The sequence below is a fragment of the Trachymyrmex septentrionalis genome, unplaced genomic scaffold (assembly GCF_001594115.1).
Source record: "Trachymyrmex septentrionalis isolate Tsep2-gDNA-1 unplaced genomic scaffold, Tsep1.0 scaffold60, whole genome shotgun sequence".
Classification (NCBI taxonomy): Eukaryota; Metazoa; Arthropoda; class Insecta; order Hymenoptera; family Formicidae; genus Trachymyrmex; species Trachymyrmex septentrionalis.
In genome coordinates, this window is record NW_017305779.1 from 5,154,800 (window position 1) to 5,177,028 (window position 22,229).

Below are 22,229 nucleotides of genomic sequence, written 5' to 3' on the forward strand. Positions count from 1 at the left end.
ATATATATATATATAATTATATAAATATATACATATCAATTATATTGTCTTATATCTTTTAATTTAATTCGTTATTGTTTCATATATTTGCGCATAGTATATGATTCTTATTTAAAAATATAGGTGTATCTGCAGCTACTGATGAGATTCACACGTGGCTGGCATTGAATAACGGTGCCTCGCTGGAAGTACAAATCGCTCACGGCAGAGAGCTTAAGAATAAATCGGCAAAAAAATTGTTTCGCTCTTGGTCGGTTCATCGGATAGGAAAAATATGAGATCTAAGGAAAACTAGATGCAATTGTACATCTGTTTAACACGCATGAAACTATAAGATTTTTTACTCGTTTCTCGAAAAGAAGTCGCTAGTTCGAAAACGTGAAATCCGTCAGTATTCATTGTATTAATAAAAAATGGATATAAAAAAATTTTAATAAATTTTTATCCATTTTTTATTAAGGCAAAGAATATTTTTACAAGCCGATTATCTTTTACAATCTTTTTACAAGCTGTATAGACAAATTCTTAATACTTAATATTATGTCCAGCCACTATATGTATTACGATTCTAATAGCATTCCATATGATGTTTATCTCAACTTTTTTGTACAATTATATTAATAAGAATTTATTATCAACTTTTCACAAAATTGTATAAGATAAATTAAAGAGAGAGAGAGAGAGAGAGAGAGATATATATATATATATACTATGTTAAGTCCTAATTTATGTATATTGTAGATTTTTTAATATTCGAAAAATTTAATACTAAGATATAATAATAAGAGTACATTGAAATACCAATGAAAAAAATATATTAAAATACCATTTTGTTCATTTTTAATTTCTGATATATTACATTTGTACATTTACATGTATTGCTATTTCATATAATACTAGATATATTATAATGTAAAATGTAATAATATAATATTAATAAGTGTATATTTTGTATTACTCAAATACATTATATATACATTATACATACAATATATAGAGATATAAATATATTATCAGAGTTTAATTTAAATTACTTTTATATCACATAATTATTGAAAATATTACAGATATTAAATTTGTATTTTAATAGATACAAACTTGCATATATAAGAGATTATACATACAACAAACGATGCACTTTTAGTCTTATTTCTCGATATACATTTTTTAAGTGTAGGCACTATGTAAATCGTAAATTTGAAACTTGCAATCACAAAAGTTGATATTTATTAAAGAAAGATTAACAATATGTATAACGAGATTATTCTTAACTATTTTCATTCATCATTTAAAATTTATAATAGTAACTCTCATATTTGTGATTCTATTTTAAAAGTAATACATTTATATGTATAATATATGAAAATATGAATATATAAACGTATTACATTTAAAATAGAATCTTTTAATAGATTAAAGCAAAAACAAAATTTTCACGTTTATAGCAGTGTCAGTCGTATTTTAGAGCATGCATAATTGTATATATACTTATATAAACTTTCATATAAAATATAATAAAAAATATACATCAGCTGAGAACGAACTTTATATCAATCGTTCGATTTCAGCTAATGTATTTTATTAAATTAAAAGACTCAAAGCTTATTCCGATAATTCTATATAAGTTATATAAAATAAGATTGCACTTGTGTGACTATAACAATATCATTGTTGATGTTAGGTCTGCCTCATTTTGGTCAGCCAAGTGTTATGTAGAATACTTAATACCTTTCGAATAAGAAAATGTACAACTCTTTCTCCCGTTGAACCACAGCATGTTTTTTCCTTTCAGTTTACCTGCCACTAAAACGGATACATCAAGCTCTATGAAATCTTATTCAAGTATATATTTAAACAGTGAAATTACAATTAACTATATTCTTACTCGTAGAGCAGGCTGTGTGCCACTAGCAGCAGCTTCCTGTTCTCGCTTCTCGAGTTCCATCGCTCGTCGCTGCTGTCTCTTGACAGATTCTACATCCTTTATGCCCCGTTGCTGTTGCTCGGCTATCCTTTTTTCAGCTGCTTCTGCCTGTCTTCTACGTATAGTTTCCTGAGGGGAGAAAAGGAAAAAATAGGTTTATTCTTTTTAACTGAACTTTTTACACACAATTCATTCTTTGCAATTTTTTTCTTCAACGTGGAAAGAAAACAAGAAGGAAAGAATCGTGCAAGTTTAGCTAAAAAGGACAGGTATCACGTCAAAAATATTGCAGAGCAGTTTTATAACGCAATGAAAAAAAACGGAGAAATAATAATGATTTCCGGGAGAAATAATAATTTCCGAAATAATTTTAGGCGACCAAAACTTGTCACGGAAAGAAACAAAAACGAAGGAGAATGTTTTGTGACGATTTAACGATTTCGTTTATCACTCAGGTGATGGATTAACAATATTTATGTGCGCGTTTATAACCTATGCGGAAGACACACCCGATCAGGAGTGAGATCCTCGTATGACGCCGTTCCCTTGAAACAGGCGCAACAATTACCCATGCTGAATCGTTACCCGTGCAAAATGTACGCAATCGACGCGAGAAACACCGTCAAATTAAATCAACAACGAGTACAACGAGCGACGTGCGTATGACAGAACACAGATCCGGGCTAACGGCTGTCGTCAACAATCGCCGACAGCTATTCGGTCATATGTACTTGGCAGTATCGTCACTCGAGTTTTCTGGCACCCGCGAAGAAGTGAACTCTATGCGATATGCACTACTATTTGATAAAACTCATTTGTTATGATCTGCAAGGAAACAATCTTACGTTTTCTTATAATACAAACAATGAAATGAAAACAATTTAAACTGAATAAATGAAGTGAAAAAACTTTAACGTAAAAATGAAATATGTACTTGTATTTATTACATGTGGCTTTAAATTTGCCACATTTTTAATAAAATTGCAAGGAAAGTGTCTTATGTTTCTTAATACAAAATAAAAATAAATTAAAGAAAATAAAAAAGTAAGAAAGGAAAAGCTTTCTGTAAACATTTGTTTCTTATTTATTAGGAAACAGGGGCTTTCTATTTATTTCACTGTCCTCAAATTTGCGTTAATCTGAAAGTTATGCGTCTTAGATATTTTTTAATACAAAACATTAAATATAATAAAGACTTTTTAATAAAGACTTTTTTTTGTGTAGAATTAAAAATTATTTCTTATTTATATTGCTTAAGTTTTTCAATTCATAATAATTGGCGACAAGAAAAAAGATCGTACGTCTTTTAATAAAAAAACAAAATAATAATAAAACACAAAATAAATAAAATAAAAACGTCTTACGGAAAAGTAAAATTAATTTCTTATTTGTTGTGTATTGTTTAAAAAAATAGTATTTTAATCACAAATATATGATATTTTAATGGCTCAAATCCGAGTCGTCCGACAATCGATCATATCATCAATGTTCTCTAATCAATTATGATATAAAAATTTATCCACATTCGTAGCTATATAGCTTCGCGATAATAATTCGAACAATTGCTGTGGTATTTTATCAAATCTTATCAAATATAACTTTTTCGATCGTTTATCAGAAGCGGCAAGTAGTACTACTCCATAGTATTTACGCAACATACAATGTGTATATAATAACACGCGAAGACTTAATACGATTTATCTCGGAAAATGAAATTTGTTTTGAAAACGTATGTTTCAAGAACAAGTAAGGCGAGGAAACGAGAGGATCCGATTATTTCGTCGGCAATTATATGAGGCCAGGACGCGAGAGTTGAACTCGCGTCTACGCGAGTTTCCTCCGTTTACGCATTTGATGCTAATGTCCGCTGTGAAAACTTCATCTCGCCGACCGATAACTCCGACAGCGAGCAAATTGAATTTTCTCGTTACTTGTATATTATTAGCGCTATCATAGCGTGTATTCTACTCTTCGCCTCTACGGGCGAATTGAGTTTCACGTGTGCCCCTCGCGCTCGACTTTGCGAAAGTGTACTCGCGGACGTGTCAATTTGCTCGCGAGCCAACTGGATTTTGCTACCACTGACCGTAAAACCGACTCAATTTTTGCACAGTGCAAAATTGAGTTTAAAATAAAAATCGTGGCTCTCTGCAGAATTTGACTTAGAAAAAAAAAAAACCGGCAAATTTCCAGGGTATTTGATAATCGTTGCATAAAATTAATATCCTACCAATATTGCCTGTATTTTCACAATTTCTCGGTATTTTTTTATCTTTAGATATCTATTGGAGAAGCTTCTATATAAAACCGAAATATCTGTTAAACATGTATATTAAGTATATGTATTAAATATAACGAAAATATATTATAAATATAATTTGTTAAAATATTTATTTATAAAAAATATTTATAGTACGTTCATTAAATTTTTTACAGTATCTTGATGACATTATCTGATTATAAGAAAAGGGATCTAAAATAAATATGAAGTAGATCATCTTGATTTAAATTTTGACGCGCTTTCGAACGTTTTTTCATTTGAGAAGTCTTTTCTAAATTTTTCAAAATTGTTCTAAATTTTTCTAATTGAATACAATGTAATCTTATCGTTAGATAAAACACCTGCACTTTTAGCGATTCTATTTGAAGCGAACGTACGGAAGGAAGCCTCAATGTACATCGGCTTTCCGCTATTCATGACGATACGTATGTCTTCTCTTATTAATGTTGGCGCAGCTGGCGCGCGAACATCGCGGCACGACCGACAGAATTGGGAAAATTAATTGTCGTCTTCTAGAAGCACGCTCCATCTCTTCTCCGGTAGAGAAGGGACCGCGAGATATCGAGCAGCATTGCACGTTGTTTGCGCTCGCGATTAATCAACGTTCCCGTCTTCCGACCGCTCCGATATCAGACCTCGGGGGAATCCAATTCGTTCGGTCGTTCTGCGCCCACTTGGGACTCCATTTCGCAAAAAAAAAAAAAAAAACCTTTCCCGTTCGTTACTTGTTGAGTGCTAACGCGAAAATTCTGTTGTCGAAAGTTTCGCGAAACTCTCTTGAATGTTCTTGAAACGTATCTATGAATATCGACTCCGCGGCGGAATTAATTTTGCGATAAACCACACTTGAAAATGTATTGTTTAATATTAACTGACAGTTTCATATTATTTCATCAAAGAAATGCTATTAAATCACATTTCTTCAACCATAAAATAAAAAAATGTTTTAATATTTTTATCACTGCATCTGGATCTTTTTGACATAAGTAAAATTTAATCTTAAAATTTTTCCAAAAGTAAAAAAAAAGTTGAGTCGATTCTCCTTCCTAAAATAATTGAGAAAACTATTTGGTAATGTATTATATAATAAAAATATTGAAAAGTAACTCACAATGTTTCTATATTTTTTAAATGTCTAAAATAGTAAAAAAATTTGGATTGAACAAAAAAAAATCCAGATTACAGACAGTGGAAGTAAATATATAATTGCATATAGAGTAGAGTAAAGTGTGATATTAATTATTTTTCTTAATATTATACTGATAAAAGATTTGATATATATATATATATATTTAAAAAAAAAGTTCTCATTTATTTTATATCAATTAAAGCGTCATTATTTGAAAGTCGTGTATATAATGTACGTCGAAAATCTTCGAGCACAAAAATTGTAGTTCATTAGCATCGCGATGGATAGTTAAATGAACATCGAAAAGTTTTTATGCATTCATACAAAATTGGAAGGACCCTTTCATCGTAAACCCACGCCACGAGCCGAGCACGTGCCTAAGGTCGGATAATGGGAAATAAGAAACAAGTGGAGAATGAGAAGAGAGCGAGGACGAAGAAGATGAGGAGATTATGCTCTTGGCAATGGCGCGCAATTATAGAACACGCGGCAAACTTTTGCAATATCTGTACCCAACTTTCATTGCTTAATACAGAACTGCATTCTAAGGCGTGAGTGGCTTTTTACCTTAGTCTACCCGTTACTCTCTTCTTTCGCATATATATTAGCCATTCTGGATGCCGTCTCTCAGAAAGATCCTCATTACATAAATGCACCTCTTTGTGAGATTCGTGTAACTTTAATCAATGACTCGCTAATTAATAATAAGCAATAACGAGAGTTCTCTCTGCTTATTCATTCTTTAGTCTATATATATTCTTCGTTCTCTATCTATTTTATTCGTATTCCGTTTTTTATATGAAAAAATGTTTATACAATCTGTATATAATTGATAAATAAAAGGGAGCATACACAGCCACAATACTAGATGTTTTAAGTGAAAGTCATATATTTAAAATTATAATATAATAACGTAGATGTTTCGAAGATTTGACCATCATCAGTACATACAAATATAAAGATGTTACAAATAAAATTAAACAATAAAGTCAGAAAAGATTGTAAAACAATTTTCAATTCGCTTATGGTACAAGATAACAGAATAATTTGACAGAACTTGAAGTTGAACATTATTTAATCGCTAATGAATTATTTCCTATTATACGTGGGATTCCTTATTACAAGAAATAAAGTACAACTCCGTGTGGCAAATACGGAATTTCCAGATTCTAATTAAAATTAAAAAAGAAAATGATTTTTCAACATTATTACTTTACAATATATTTTTATTCGTGAGAATTAATTTAGTTACATAGTAAAAATTGCTCACCACGTATTTTTTGAAAAACCGCGCAAATGCAATTCGGAGTTAATAGTATAAATTAAACAAGAATTGGAACTTTTTAAGAACTATTACTGACAAAAATGTGAAGGCACGTAGCAGGCGACAGTTTTTATAAGTATTGAAAGAAATATATAATTATAATATAATTATAATATAAGCATAATATAAGCTGTATATAATTATAATATAAGTAATTATTTTAATTAATCAAATTATTCTAATTAATCGTAAAAGTATAAACATTATATGTATTCCCTGTCTGCAAGAAAAAATATTTAATCCTTCTCTAAAATATACATTTGCCTTTGTTTGATAAGAATAATAATTAACTTTTCATTAAATTTTAGATCTCAATTAATGCGTAGAAAATTCAAAAATTTCGCACATCAAAATTAAAAAAGACAAACACTTTTCGAAGATGGAAGATTAATCTGCTCTCGGAAGTCGGGCGACAATGTTGGCCGTTAAACTACGTCACTACGTCGGCTACGATAAAAGTACACAAACGGTCGCTACGTGGCGCATGTAGCGCGCGACATAGTTCGTGAATTCGTCGCTAGGCTTCGCAGATGTGAGAAGTTACTCGTGTTTAAAATGCATCCACGATGTGGATAAATTGGAGTCCGTTGGCCCTGAAAGCATACTTACCTGGCGCAGAGGTTACCGTGATCATGAAGGCGGTTCCTCCAGGGCGAGGCTCTTCCATTGCACTACGGTTGAGCTGACCCTTGCGAATATCCCTAATGTGGATATCTCGGGCGTACAATTTTTGATAGTCGGGACTGCGTTCGCGCTATCCCGGTAATAACAGAATGAAAAAATAATTTCTCTCTATGGAATTGAGTTTCCATCCACTTCTCGTGTATCTTTTTTTTTATCTTTCAATATTTGATCAACGAGAGTATAAAATGGGATACCATCGTAAAACAAACGCGCTAAAAGCGACGGTGTGTATATTTTTCTCGTAGTAAATATACTTTGGCAAGAAACAATTCCATTTCGCAATGGAGATTTTTCTCGATTTACGTTTTATTATTTATATAGAGAAAATTATATAAATGTCTCATAGCTTATTCTCGGATGTAATGTTTTTTTCTTTAAATTTTTTACAGAAGCTTTAGAGAATTCAGGAGACAGATATATAAGTTTTATAGCAAATAATACGATAATACAATTGATAAAAAAAAAAACGAGTAAATGTAGTTTGAGCGAATAATCAATATTTTCATCTCTTGCGTATATTGTATGATGTTCGCGATAAAATATATTTTAATACATATCTGTAATTGCAATAGTACAATCAAATTGTACTTTTAATGCTTTTTCTGCTAATTGAATTTTACCATAGATGTGTACAGAATTTTTGAACACGCGTTTTTATGTTGTAACATCCTCTAAATGAATAATAGTAAACACAAATAGTAAAACATAATGAAATTTATTTTTTAATCTTCACATTTTTTGTAACAACAATAGTATTTTTATTTAAATCTTTCACATTGTGCAATAATATCGATAACAGTATCGATATTGTCGAATATTATCGAGGTCACATGTACAAGGTGTTTTTTTTTGCAAGCGATCAAAGATTGTAACTAATAGCGAACTCGATGTCGTTGGACGTTAGAAATAAAAGTAAGTCCCGTTAAAGTAAGACCCGATCTCTTACGATCGTTATCACTAAGAACAGAAAAAGAAGTCGTTTTTCTATTGAACAAACGCAGAGTAAGACGTGTACGAACGGTTCCAGGGGATGATGTCGTGTGTACGTTAGCGTGGTACATGGTACGAATTGTTGCCCTTTAAATTCCATTAAAAGCTGCAGGCACTAAATCGTGGCGTCCCGTGAGAACAGGCGGGGCATGCGCCGAGGCGAGGCAGGTGCCGGCTGCTGCGGTTCCCGTGGGAGGTGCGCCGAGAGTACGAAAAGCAAGGACGACGGATCGGCGAAGGCGCAACATACCGCGCGCGCCTCGTTTACGCTCTTCTCGCGCTCGCGAGGGTTGAAACTCGACTCAGTTGGATCGCGACACCCTCCGCCGAAGGGTCGAGCGCGAGACAGGATCGCTCGTTGTGGTGATATGCGAAAAAATCCTATCGATGCGTGTCGCAGAGTGGCTCCCGTAGATTTTCCTTAATTTTAATTTTTCTGACACACATTCGCGAGAATAAATAATAATAATAATATTATTATTATTATTGTTGAACATTTTAATTAACTGTGGAAACCTATAAAAGAGATATTAAAAATTCCCAATCGAGAAAGATTATTATTTTGTATTTCTGTTAAGAGAGCGAAAAAATAACTAGTTTTATGCAAATGTCAAGTGCGCTCTCGCAGAGTCGCGCGTTTTTAATGGTCGGTAAATGTCGATATTGGGAATATTGAATGAACTGTGGTTTCGAACAATAGCTCCTCTACAACTGAAGAGTTATTCTCTCGGACGGACTAGGAACTTGATATCTTGAAACGTGGGATTAGTAGAGTCATGCTGACGATTAATCGCGCGCGCGACGAGTCGGTGTAAAGTAAAGTAAACGAGTGTGAATCGTTGTGGGGTTTCCACGACTGTCGGCGAAATCAAACAATCCAAGGTCGTCGTGGTGGCGGTGGTGAGAGCAAGGTCGTCAGGGTCGCGGAATCGCGAGGAGAATGTGGAGGAAGGACGCGACCAGGCTGGCCAGACTGATCGTCGTCGCCACGCTGATTTCCCTGACCGTTGACGGGACCGCCGCCGGAAGCTGCAGCTCTGCAAAGCTCTGTTGCCAAGGCAGGGACTCGGGCTGCGTCATTCAGAAAGAATCGCCGAACGCGATTATCGAGAGCCCGCGCGACAAGCCGTGCTACTGCGATCACGCATGTCTCAAACTCGCCGATTGCTGCGACGATTTTAAGGAGACCTGCGGTGGTACGTCTTTGGTGATTTTGCACAGAGGGTTTAGGGTAGCGACGTGTAATATTGGATGAAGTTGGGCGTTTAAATCGTTTATAAAAATAAAAAAGATTTCATATATAGTGCAGTCGACTATTTTTTTTTATCAAAATTAAAAAGGTAACTGAGTATTTTTTTATTTCATTTTTATTATGAGTATTCGGTCAGATTTTTAATTTGATCTTTAATTTCAAGTTAAATTGAGACATGGCATTTTCTTTGCGCAAGGAATAAAACGAATTATAAATATTATATATACATATACGCAAGCATATAAATTAATGATAAATTTTTTCTTATTATCATCAATTGCAAGTAAGAAAATTTTATAATAAATATCATTGTTATTTTTAATGTGAAAATATAGACTCGTTTTTGCAATATGTGGTTACATAATGATTAAAGATTTTACTAAGACATTTATCAACAAAATTCATTCATAAATTTTTTGGTAATTTAGGTAACTATATGCTGTGTGTGTATGTGTGTGTGTGTGTAAAAACGGACTTAGAGTAATTATAATTAATATTTCTAATTGGAATCAAATAAGTAAATATGCAATTACAAATAAATATTACAATATAATTATTTGTAACAACAAGTAAAAAAAGATATTAAAAAGAGGTCGATTTTTGCCAGCAAGGATGTAAGTAAAAGAAATAGCGTTTTTTATAAATTTTGATTCCCTGAATACAATAATATTAATAAAAAATTCGGGATCGGTGGAGAACACTTTGAAAATTGAGAATGAACATGATACATTTAAACAAATTTCGATATTCTTACTTACTTTTAAAGGTGTTCCTCAAGTACCACAAACTTTTTAATAATTTTGTCAAATTCAGAAAATCAAAATCTACAAAAAACACTATTACTTTTACTGATATTCTTTTGAACAAAAGTCGGACCTTTTTTAATATTCCGCAAAAAAGAGCAGATTTTTATCCAAAAAAATGTAAGTAAAAGAAATAGTGTTTTTCGTAGATTTTGATCTCCTGATTATGATAAAATTATTAAAAAGTTCGTGGTATTTGAGGACACCTTAAAAAGTAAGTAAGAATATTGAAATTTGTTTAAATATATCATGTTTATATTCAATTTTCAAAGTTATTCTCTATCGATCCCAAACTTTTTATTAACATTATCGTATTCAGGAGGTTGAAATCTATAAAAAACGCTATTCTTTTTACTTACACCTTTATGGATAAAAAGCGACCTCTTTTTAACATCCTCCTCTAAGTACGAAATATAAAATGCTGATAGAAAATGCTGATCAATTAATCAAACTTGAAAACATGGAAGAAATAATCGATTCTTGGAAGAAAATCACGCAGAACGTTGATTAATTAGTACACAACGCGACGTCCGTCTCTACTTATTCGTGCTAAGCACGCGCTTAAATACACGTACATATACATACTCACTACGTCGTGGATTTTGTAGGATTACTGCTGGATCTTAAGAACGTAACCTACTTGCTTTTAAGTAACGTATTTGCTTTAGCGTTTTAACGTAGGCGAACTGCGGTCGCCTGGGATTACTAAGCAACTTACTATTAATAAGTTTACAATATTAACAATCACACGTCATCGGAAATGAATTTTGTGCGCGAAAGCTTTTTGTCTGGGAGCAGGTCCATCATTTTTCGTTCTTTACATCAACACATCAACAGATAAAACAGTGCGATATATAATTTGTTTTTTTCTACGATACCCCTTTAAAACCAATATCCACTTCCAATTTTCGATCAAAGCAACCATACACATGACCGCTCAAAAAGATGCTGATGCTGCGTTTTACTAGTATGAACACAATGCTGCGCGTTTTGCGAGAATTTAATCAAATGTCGAGCCATTGTCAATCTGACGTAATATATTACATTCAATAGAAACCGGCATACTCTTGATGATCAAAACGCTTTAAATAATCACGCCATATAGGAATATCATCAAGTGATATTGATTGATTAATATATCAATATACAGAGTACCTATTTCAGAACATGACAACAAATTTTATTAAGGAAATTAGATTATCGCAGAAATTATATATGCATTTGGTAGAATTAATTGTAATCTATCAGACGTTAAATTTTAATAGTATATGATAGTCGAATAAAAAAAAATTCAGGTTATTAGATAATTTATGTAATTAAAAAAATACGTCTGATGTATACATAGGTCCATCTGCGTGTAGTTTCGCATTTTAAAGAAATAGCCTGCAGGGAACCATTCCATGCACAGATCGGAAGAATTATTGCGGCTATATCGCTTAAGTAAAGATGATAACGCTACATGGCTGAGAGATCAGCTGCGACGAAGCATAAAAGTAAAGAATATCTTGGTAAATGTATTTTGAAATTTATGGGCTGAATATCCATGCTTGTATTTTACAGAAATATGGCATAATGCGAAGGTAATGATATTACTAAGTTTTCCACTTTTGTAAAAACGTAATCGCCAGTATATCCGTTAATGCGATCTTTCCTCCAACTATAAAAGGGTACAAAATTTAATTTACAAATTCAATATTTTATTACAATTTAATCGTTGCTATATGATAAAACATCGTTAACAACAGACACCGTCAAGGTATTTATAATATTGTATATATCAACAAAATTTTTATTATCCGTATTTGCATAATACTAGACCGTCGAATTATTTTACATTGGTGCACAGTTGTTGGAAATTTTATGGCTTGCCGAACGACGCGCCTGTTACTAGCAAAGGGATTAATGTTATTCAATTCACATTTCCGTTCGTTTAACATGAGCCTGTTTTACTGGTTTAATTGCCAGATAATCGACGGGCATGCGATTAAACTGTTCGTTAAACAACGCTAACAACATCAAATAAAATTCGCGTTTATGCGCCTATTGTTTGCTGCAGGTCAATTATAAAGCGCGAATGTCTCTCAAAATAGACGCGCGAGAGCGCCCGCCGAAGATGGAGGTGACTTTATTGCGTCTGGCTGCACTTTCATCCATTTTCGTCGGAATGTTCATCTTTAGTGCCCTAATTTCTGTCATTTGCGAAACTACGAGGGATTCAGTATTCGTCGAAAGCTAAAGCTGCGCCGGAACGCGATTATTCACGCTTACCGGTCGAAGAGAAATGTCGTTCCTTCCTTGAAGATGTAACGGGCGCAGTAGTTGCGGCCGAAATCGTTCCTCGAATGACGCAAAGCCGTCCGTCTAAAAACGGGATAATCCTATTCTCGTCGTAGGCTTCAAACGGGACAGGAAATTTACATATTTTCTAACGGGACCGCGACGGGAATCGCGAGAGACGTATTTATTTCAGCCGATTTGCATCCGGCATCCACGCCCAACGAAACGTAAAGATTACACACTTGCGTGAAAGAAATATCTGCGCGTCCTGTTCTCGACGCGAATTTATAACGTCGGCTTCTTTATCATTTTTTAACACGTCAAGACAAGATGGTACTGAACTCATTTTACGACAGCAGCTTTTGAACGTAATATAATCTTGGAGAGAAGGGGGGGGGGAGAGCGCTGAGAAACGAAAAATGATCACACTATAAGCGTTTTACTACGGTTAATGATACTTCGACAGTGTAACTTTGCGAATTTATCTTCCCAAGTAACTCGCGGAGAAAGTCAAATAAGCACATATAAAATATGCTCGCTCTCCCCTGACGCAAAGAGTGCAGTTTTGGTGACGTACAACATGTGTGACATCTTATATTGATCTTATATTGATTATATAGCGATGGTAGTGCTTTTCTTCGTATTGCTGGACGGATCTCCAACATCGTGTATTCATTTGACTGTTCGCATTCACCGGACCGTCGCGTCGACCGGCGGGCACGCGAAATAATTTAGTTCGAATGTACAATCGATCGACGACCAGGTCCCGGTAGCGATCGCGTTCGACGGGAGCCGCCAACTATAAGCGCCGCGTAACTATAAAAGAAGCAATAAACAAGTAGTTATATCTGTGCCGCAGTTCTCTCGTCGCTCGTCGGTAATCTAATGCAAAATGCAGCTCGAATTTTAGTCCGCATCTGCAGCTGTGGCCGTGGCCGGTTCATCTCCGATAAAATATTTCTCTCATATTTGTAATGTTCGCTCGGCCGCGATCGTATAATAAATCTTTAAATTATTACTGATTTGAAAACGAGGAATGAGAAACGTTATAAGCGCGAAAATTGAAAATGCTAATGATTATATTAATACATCAATATGTGCGTGCACGAAACGTACAAATGTTGCGATTACAATAATTACATTAATAAAGTAACGTGCGTCATTTAATTATACGCTATTTGTGATAAAATATGAATATAAAATTATACAAAGTATTTAATTCAATTTTATCAATCGCGTGATATTTCATTTTCATATTCTCGTTATACACCATATTGAAAAATTTCACTTTGCAATCATTTCAAAGTGAATCTCTTTCCTTTATATTACATATGAGAGAGCAAAGTGTCGTTTATATAAATACTTTTCTAATTGCCTTTTCAAATCACGTAATAGTATCTATTGTGGAAAAGAAACATTTTAGAATTCGAAATGTGCATTAGAAAAAAGTCTGATTGCATTAATAAGAATTCTGATTGAAAAATGGGCCAATCAAAATTTTCTGGATAAATTTATTACAATTCTAGTTGAGATAACCAGAATTCTAATTGATAATCAGAATCTTCTTGTTAGTTCATTTTCAACCAGAAATTTTTCTCAGCGTAAAATAAACTGTATTATTAAACGTACTGTGTAGTTCAATAAAAAACAAGATATCTCTCGGTTAATTGCTTGTCTCTCACTTAATGTAGCCGTTAAAAAAATCGGCGCGCAAATTAATGACTGCTTGATATTTCATTTAAATAACTGTATTTAATTAACGCCGTTGACGTCGTTCCACTTTTTAAATCTCGCGATACTTTTTCTTGATGCATTCCCCGCGAAATGGAGTAGCAGCACGTTAAGTGAATTTCCATCCTTCGCATTCTACGCGCTCCTTAATGGAGAATAGCATCAGTGATTGCCGATGCGCGTTTATTGCATTTTTACTCATCTCAAATTGTCTCTTCAGTTTTCTGCCGATACAACGTAGTAATAAAACGCGCATGGTGAAATGCGTTTTGGAAGTTCGTAAATCGCTATTTCTGTGAACTGCTTTTATGAGCATCGCGAAATATCGGCAAATAACATGCTCGATCTTTTCTATACACACATATAGGTCTCGTATACTATACAGCTTTAAAATTTTATTCTAAAAATTTATATCTCTTAATTAAAAAGTATTATATTTACGTTGTCCGCGTTAAGAATGGAAGCTGAGGAATTTAAATGATAAGAGACCGAAAATGTTCCGTTATCGATTTAGCAATCGCATTTTACCAGCGCGGCACTTTCGGGACAATTTTATCGTTTGTCTGCGAGAAACGACCAGATGGCCAAATCTTAACGTCGCGTTCATTCTCTCCTTACAGTGGTCGACTGCGTGGTGAGCGAATGGAGTCCGTGGACTCCTTGCGATAACGGATGCGGAAGTGGCACTCAAAGGCGCAGCCGGGTGATCGAGATCGAGGAAAAGAATGGCGGAAAGCACTGTCCGCACTTGGACCAGGAGAGGACATGCCGCAGCTTCCAAAAATGTCACGCTGGAATTCGCTCGCAGTCACATGTTAAAAGTGAGCATTGATCGATATCTTAAGGAGACATACGTCGCATTTTACTTTCGGAATACGAGGTTTAATAAAAAAATTAAGCGGATTTTTTCAATTACTCGGCAGCGGAGCGTCCTAGCGACGTGCGATTTGCAGCACTACAATCGTTATAATCTTCCGAGTAACTAGCTTTTTTAAAATTGTTTACAATCTCGTTTAGTTTCAGAGTTATTGCTATTTGAGTGCAACGTATTGTAATGTTCGTGTCGATTTTCGCTTCGAAATGAATTTTTGCAGTTTTTGCCTCAAGGTTAAATAATCAACTGTCAGTACTACGATGGCGTTTTGAAAAGATTGCGCGAAAAAATTCGCAAAAAGAGACCACAGTTGTGGCGAGACAATTCATGGTTCCTTCACCATGACAATGCGCCCTCTCAGCCTTGTCAATTCGCAAGTTTTGTGCCAAAAATCAGACGACTGTCCTTTCCCAGCCTTCCCCAGACCTTGCTTCTTGCGATTTTTTCTTGTTCTCCAAATTAAAATCAGCTCGCAAAATAAAAATTCAGTTTGAGTCGAAAATCGCCACGAACACTAAAACACGTTGCACTCAAATAGTAATAACTCTGAAATTAAACGAATTTAAATTGTTTTTAAATAATTAAAAAAAAAGCCAGTTATTCGGAAGATTGTAGTGCTGCAAACCGCACGTCGCTAGGACGCTCCGTTGCCGAGTAATTCAAAAAGTCTACTTATTTTTTTATCAGACCTCGTATTTCCGAAGAGCAAAAATTAACCTTGAGAGTCTAATTTTTTTTTTACGTAAATAATCATCAGTTTTTACACTACAATTAAAATCACTAACATCATTGTATATACTATTTTAATTGTTTTCCAATTATTTTTATTTTATTAATATTTAAGAATATTTATGGATATAGACTTAATTTTCTAAAACAAATAAATAAAAACAAATAAATATTATAAGTAAAACAAATAAATATTAAATATAGTAAACATTAAATATAACAGCTTATACATTATAAAAATATGTTTAAAAAATAATTATTTTAATCAATACGATGCTTTTCTATCGCTAGTTTTCAATAAAATTGCGTATCAATTAAATGCGTTTGTAAAGAATAATTGTTAAAAGAGACAAAAGATATGTTAAATAATATCTGTAAAGAGCAAAATTTTACAATTCACATTTTTTCACTGCTGGGATATAAAAACACTCCAAATGATTATTCCCAGGTTAATTAGACTCGTTGAATTTGCACAATGTAATTAGCCAAACGAGGTCATATCTTTTACTCTTATTTCATAAACAAACAACCTAAAATAATCAAACAATAATTCTTTTTTCAATAATTATTACAATTTGCGATAATAATCGCGTGATTATAATTGAAGATAATCGCGTGACTATAATTGAAGATTAAATTACATTGGAGAACATTGAGGTGTAAGAAGAAATATTAATTCCTTCTATATTCTTCCTTGAATTCTTAGTTTCTGTAAAAACTATAATGGTCTGACATTTCTCAAGCGTTTCCTGTTTCTAAAGAATGAGAAGACCCGGATTATCTTCAATTGTATCTAGCACGATGCGAAATTCTTGACGTCTGTCTACCGCCGTTGTTCGATCCTAGGCGATTTCCTTTCATTTGCCATAGGTGTGACGCTTCTTGAGATTTTTCCGAGCGACGGCAACAGTACGGATGTAAGGATCAAGGATAGGATCGTCGATAAAAGGTAGGTCAAGCCTCCGTGCTTCGGGTTCGTGCGAAATGCGATTTGCCACACATGTTCCCAATTCGTGCTGCAGAAACAATGTCTTTTCCGTTTTCTCTGATTGCCAGCGCAAAAGTAGATAAAACGACAGATTTGTGGGAAAATTGTTTATTACTATAAATCAAGCGGTTATTATTGACTGTTTCTATTTTTATATTAATATTAATATTAATATTAGGTTTCTTGTATAAAAGATATGATTCTGAAACTTTTTGACTTTTCAATAATTATGTTCTTTATATTAATAAAATATTTAGTTTTTAAAATTATTTTTTCATTTATAAGTATAAAATAATTACTAAAATAATCAGACATTATTATTATTTCGTTTGGTCCATTTAATGATTAAGAAAAACGTTAGTACTTTTAGAATTAAATTTCTTTCGCGTTTCGAACATTATTAAAACTTGTTATTTATTAGTATTTTAAAGAATCCTTTAAAAGTCCTTTGATTTAATTAAATGATGATTAAATAAGTACTCGATAGGAGTGGATAAATGACACTATGCGATAAAATTCTATATGACTTGCTGCAGAATACGATGCCGTTAATGCTTTTAACGCACTTATCCCTTTTTCTATGCCGTGTATGCACCAATGAATGACACAATTAATAATTTTCAATCGAATTTTGTATGCATTATTAATAGTGCGAAGCGTTCGTGCGTAACTAACAAGTTGGTGCCCTTAATTTTCAAAGTTCGTTACTCTTTCGCGCGATCAAGCATTACGATTCAATTCCATTAAAAGTCTTCTCTACTTGACGAGGAATACTTCCCATGGGATACATTTTTAATCCTGCGCTGTTCTGTAACCAAGACAGAATCGCCGATGTGTCAAGTATCTAATTTGACACGTGCTTCGACCTGTTACAAAACACGTAGCAAACATCGCATCGCAGTATCGAGATTCCCCTGTGACGTTATGTCGAGCGGGTAAAGCAAACTATACAAGCCGCCAGCGAGCAATGGAGCCCTTTGGGTTCTGTCATACAGTGTGTGCAGTGTGTGATGCGGTGGCTAACGAGAAAATACTGGGGGAGCATACACGTTTTGTTCTAGGCTTTGCGATATTTAATATAAAAACCGATATTACACACGTTTCAGAGGCAGCTGCATTCCTTTCACCATTACGTGGAGTTCACGAGGCTGTGGCAAGTTTTTGGAATTGCTCTCGCAAGGTTCGTATATAAGTATCTAACAATAATAGCCGAGTCTAATCTTAATTGAAAGTAGAAGCTTTATTTAATTATTAGGACGCTATTTTTATTATCGAGGTCGAAAATCCAAATACGAATGCAGAATGAATATCGAATATCGACCTTCCTCTTCCTCTTGGTTCTAGATTTCTAAAATAGTTAAAATTAGTTCCTTTCTTTGAAGATTAAGACCGCTATTTATATAGTTCTTACGTAATTTACTTTAAGATATTAATACGGCTCTGTGATTGATTTTTTTTTTACATCTTAAGTCCATAGGTATATATTTAAGATAGTCTCAAATATAAGTACTGTCTATGAATGCTAATCAGAATTTATCATTCGACAGATACTTTCAATTCTTTATATAATAAGTTCTCAGGTTTATTTAGAAGTTCATAAAACACAAGCCATTTATATTTAACTAAGTAAAGTAAGATATCGTTATTTCAACTTAAATTGTAACGTCTTTATCATTTATAATATAATATTAAAAAATTTTTCATAATTTGCTTCTTAAAATGTTAGAGTAAATCAGAAACTTTGAGCTACATTTTCATGTTAAGAATGAATAAGATGCTTAGTAAAACATTACGGAGCTTATAAAAACAGAGTATATATTGCAACGAAGAGGAAAAACAACGGATGCTCCGCATACCGGCCATTCTTTTTCGCGGTTAAGTCCTTGCCCCGCGCGTTCAAGCTTTTTGTAACCATAATACTTCGAAGAGACAATAGACTTGTCTTCTTGCGAAAAACGTTTCGCATCTCCGCGGCGGTATGTAAAACTCGGGATTATGCTTCGAGCGAAAAATTATCGCTTCGCAAAAGTCTTCTCTCTTAGCCGCCTGACATGATAAAAGCAAGATTCCTTAGTCCGCGTGCCCGGCGAGTTTCGAAAAACTTACGGTATTAATTTTAACTTTTTGATATTCTCATTTATATATTGCATGAAACAGAAAACTTGAGAAATCGTATATTTTCACGCTAATAGATACGTACATTATTAAAAAGGTTATTCGACTCTTTTAAGACCAACTAGATACAACTTCAAACAATTCGAAATAATAGAATCGACCAAAATATAACTTCAAACAATTCGAAATGATAGAAAGGGCTAAAAGCCAACGCTGATTAATTGCTAATGTTTACTTATTTTTAAAAATCAAAGTACATAATTAAATAAACGTTTTATTCTACCACTAGGACATTTTCAATGTGTGTTAGTCAAATATATACGTAATAATCAATACACCAACAATACATTTATAAAAGTTAAATAATTAAAACAATAATCATCATGTAAAAATTTTGCGGTGAAACAATTACTCCTTTCTTCTAATTCAATAATTTTGTACGCAATCTGTAGGTATTATTTCCTTTGTTGTTCTTTATTTAAAAATACGCATGTCAAATTTAGTCGGATAATTGCAATAGCATGATGGGAAGTCTCGATCTCATAAGTGTCATATAAATCTTCAAAAGTAAATAGATCTAGATCAGACTCATGTTTCTTTGAAAATTGCCCATTGAATTCATAAAATTTAGAAATAATAGTCCACTACATTAATCCTTATTAACTTTAAATATTTACTGGAATACATATAATAATTATGCTTTACGCCACTTTACGGAATAGGATATACCTATTACAACTATTTCTATAACAGTTGAATATATTTCTTATATAATTTAATGACGTTAAAGGTGACGATAAATTCTGTTAATCTTATAATTGTAATTATTTATAAATTGATTTTGTCATACCTGTCAAAGGAAGCTAAGTAAGGAATGGAATCCTTTACTTAAAACCATATAATAAGACGATGCCTTTAACGGAATCTAAACTCCTCAAATTTTGAATATGAAATTCGCATAATGATGAATCGCGTCGCTAACGTGGAAATGAAGCGACTCGATCTAGTCTCAATTAACGTGCACCACGGTTGCGCGACGTAACGTCATGTAAATTAGAGCGTAGCTCCTGCGACATTACTCTACGACGGCTGTTATCACGAAGGAATCGACCGGATGTAGTGGATGCAGTGGTGGAGATAACGGTTGTTTCCTACCGGCGACGTATCTAAAGTAGATAAGCCACGAAACGCGGAAATCTGCGGACGAAAGCAAGTTATTTTGATAATGGCTTACTTATTATCTCTGTGTCGCTGTTAAATTAGCTATCTTATTTTCCTCACCTTGTGTAGGTATATCTTTTCACTTAATTCCATTTTGCCTCTCTTATTACAATTAATATAAGAGAAATCAAATCAATTGCTTTCTTTTCCATATTTATGTTACATACGTTTAGAAAAGATTAATTATATTAATAGAAGAATATTTATTGCCGAATAAAACATATAATTATAGAATTTTTAATTTTAAAATATTTTTAAATTTATACTATATACATACATATAGATGTTGAAAAGGAATTAAAAGTTAGAAAATAAGAATATACATTAGAGCTCGAAGAGATAAAAATAATTCGTAATGTCAAGTGTATAACTGAAATTACATGCCGTTGATTGATGAACAAAAACGGTGAGCGATTGAAATTACCACAGGTTTGTCCATTTGCGTGGAGCGTCCCGGTAACGAGAGTCTGGACAAATACGTGGGCGTGAACAAGTGGAAGCTATCGGCCAATATTGCTGGTAGCAGCAATCAATACGGCCAATCGACCAGTTCGATCTGCCACGGAAGATGGTACGGCGATTCGAAGCTGGTAGATTGTCACGATTGGCGATGCATCCGAAAATCGACCCCGTACACCATGCAATGGCTCCGACGTCGACGTCGCAGGGGAGCAAATAGCAATGCCGTTGTCAACAATACGGATAGAGTCATGAAAAGGCGAAGAAGAGGCAGACGACGGAAGAGGAGTAGAAGAAGAAGGCGCGACGTCACTGTCGCGAAGCGGTGAATGTTTTCCGGAGATCTACGTTCTCCGACAGCTCTTGTGAATGTCATCGGTGTTAGAATCCCTTTCTCCTATCTATCATTATTTATTATGCAGGATACATCGTAAGATGTTAAAGATATTCAAAGATGAGATTCTTTGAGGAACTCTATTCTAATTTGATCGAGCAGTCGGTTTTTTTTCGTAGCAAAAATATTGAAGTCTCAATTTAAAATTGTAACTAATTGAAAGCCGACACTACTTTGCAAATTAAGCTTCAAAGCTACAGGTAGATAGACAAACGAAAACTTACTTTTTATTTAAGTTCGAGTGTACTTTAATAGAATTTTAATTTGAGACTATTTCATTACTGAGGCATTTAATTTTAAGAATTAGAAAGATGGCGTCGAATTAAATTTTCGCTGCAGAAAAATTAGCTTCGAATTAGTCGAAGAATCCATTCTTAAAATGTATGCAGACTTTATGTACAATATTACAATGTATCCTGTATATTTAAGTTAATATTATTACTACAGTTATCATTTATATTTAATTTCCTTTTACATCGTTTACATTAATCGCTATTCTTATTTATTTTGTTACCTTCTTCAAAACTTGTTCTACATAAAGTTTTCTAGGAGGTCTGAAGTTACGGAACATAAAATAAAATCTATTCTACTTTTTTGTTCTTTTTTTCCCTTCTGCTTTGCTATAGACATAGCAATTGTACGGACCCATTGCCTAGATTATCCCGATAATTATCATATCGATTTTATCATTAGCGCAAGCTTGCGAAACGTCCATCGGGAGAAGAGTGAATATCTAATTCCCTTTGGAGGGAATCTCTCTCGCAAGATAATCGATATTAGCGCTAATATATATATAATTATGATTTATGCTGAGACTGTGAATTTAATAAATTTGTTGTATGTGACGTTTGGGAGATAAGAATGCCATAGGAACGAGTGTTGATAATATATGGTTGCGTTAATTTATTATTTTCCTCTTTATCTTTTCCTTCTCTTCCGATTTCATTCAATCTAATATTGTATTGTACGCGTTTGTCGGATAGATGTAAAATATATATATTCGTAGCGAGCGGATAAAAAGGATTTTATCATTATTATAATCATAAATAATTGT

The 22,229-nt window shown here is 33.5% G+C and overlaps 3 protein-coding genes across 8 annotated transcripts in view; 2 read left to right on the forward strand and 1 right to left on the reverse strand.

Moving 5' to 3' along the window:
• The window catches only part of LOC108752638 (tricalbin-1-like), a 33,287-nt gene extending 32,826 nt beyond the window's left edge, over positions 1-461 (forward strand). For all 6 annotated transcript variants that reach the window (XM_018493622.1, XM_018493621.1, XM_018493617.1 and 3 more), the window contains one exon: positions 124-461. In XM_018493622.1, coding sequence (XP_018349124.1) covers positions 124-278 — 155 coding nt within the window. In that variant the 3' untranslated portion in view covers positions 279-461. The remainder of the gene's footprint in view (positions 1-123) is intronic.
• A 1,323-nt stretch (positions 462-1,784) lies between these two features.
• Positions 1,785-2,641, reverse strand: LOC108752522 (small VCP/p97-interacting protein). The gene is made up of 3 exons (XM_018493371.1): positions 2,434-2,641; positions 1,886-2,053; positions 1,785-1,803 (listed from the first exon to the last, which is right to left on the reverse strand). The coding sequence occupies exons 1-3, from the start codon at positions 2,494-2,496 to the stop codon at positions 1,789-1,791; spliced, it is 246 nt and encodes an 81-aa protein (XP_018348873.1). The 5' UTR covers positions 2,497-2,641; the 3' UTR covers positions 1,785-1,788.
• A 6,293-nt stretch (positions 2,642-8,934) lies between these two features.
• Positions 8,935-21,455, forward strand: LOC108752561 (somatomedin-B and thrombospondin type-1 domain-containing protein). Its single transcript, XM_018493444.1, has 5 exons — positions 8,935-9,528; positions 15,016-15,216; positions 16,869-16,947; positions 18,093-18,166; positions 20,752-21,455. Exons 1-5 carry the CDS (start codon positions 9,273-9,275, stop codon positions 21,108-21,110), a joined length of 969 nt encoding a protein of 322 aa, XP_018348946.1. The 5' UTR covers positions 8,935-9,272; the 3' UTR covers positions 21,111-21,455.
• Positions 21,456-22,229: the final 774 nt, after the last annotated feature.

Excerpts from the sequence above, each read along its gene's own strand:
- LOC108752561 (XM_018493444.1), top strand. The coding sequence starts at position 9,273 with ATGTGGAGGAAGGACGCGACCAGGCTGGCCAGACTGATCGTCGTCGCC. Across the intron at positions 9,529-15,015 it reads TTTTAAGGAGACCTGCGGTG|TGGTCGACTGCGTGGTGAGC; the intron begins GTACGTCTTTGG and ends CTCTCCTTACAG. Across the intron at positions 15,217-16,868 it reads CTCGCAGTCACATGTTAAAA|GTGTGACGCTTCTTGAGATT; the intron begins GTGAGCATTGAT and ends CATTTGCCATAG.
- LOC108752522 (XM_018493371.1), bottom strand. The coding sequence starts at position 2,496 with ATGGGTAATTGTTGCGCCTGTTTCAAGGGAACGGCGTCATACGAGGAT. Across the intron at positions 2,054-2,433 it reads AGGATCTCACTCCTGATCGG|GAAACTATACGTAGAAGACA; the intron begins GTGTGTCTTCCG and ends TTCTCCCCTCAG.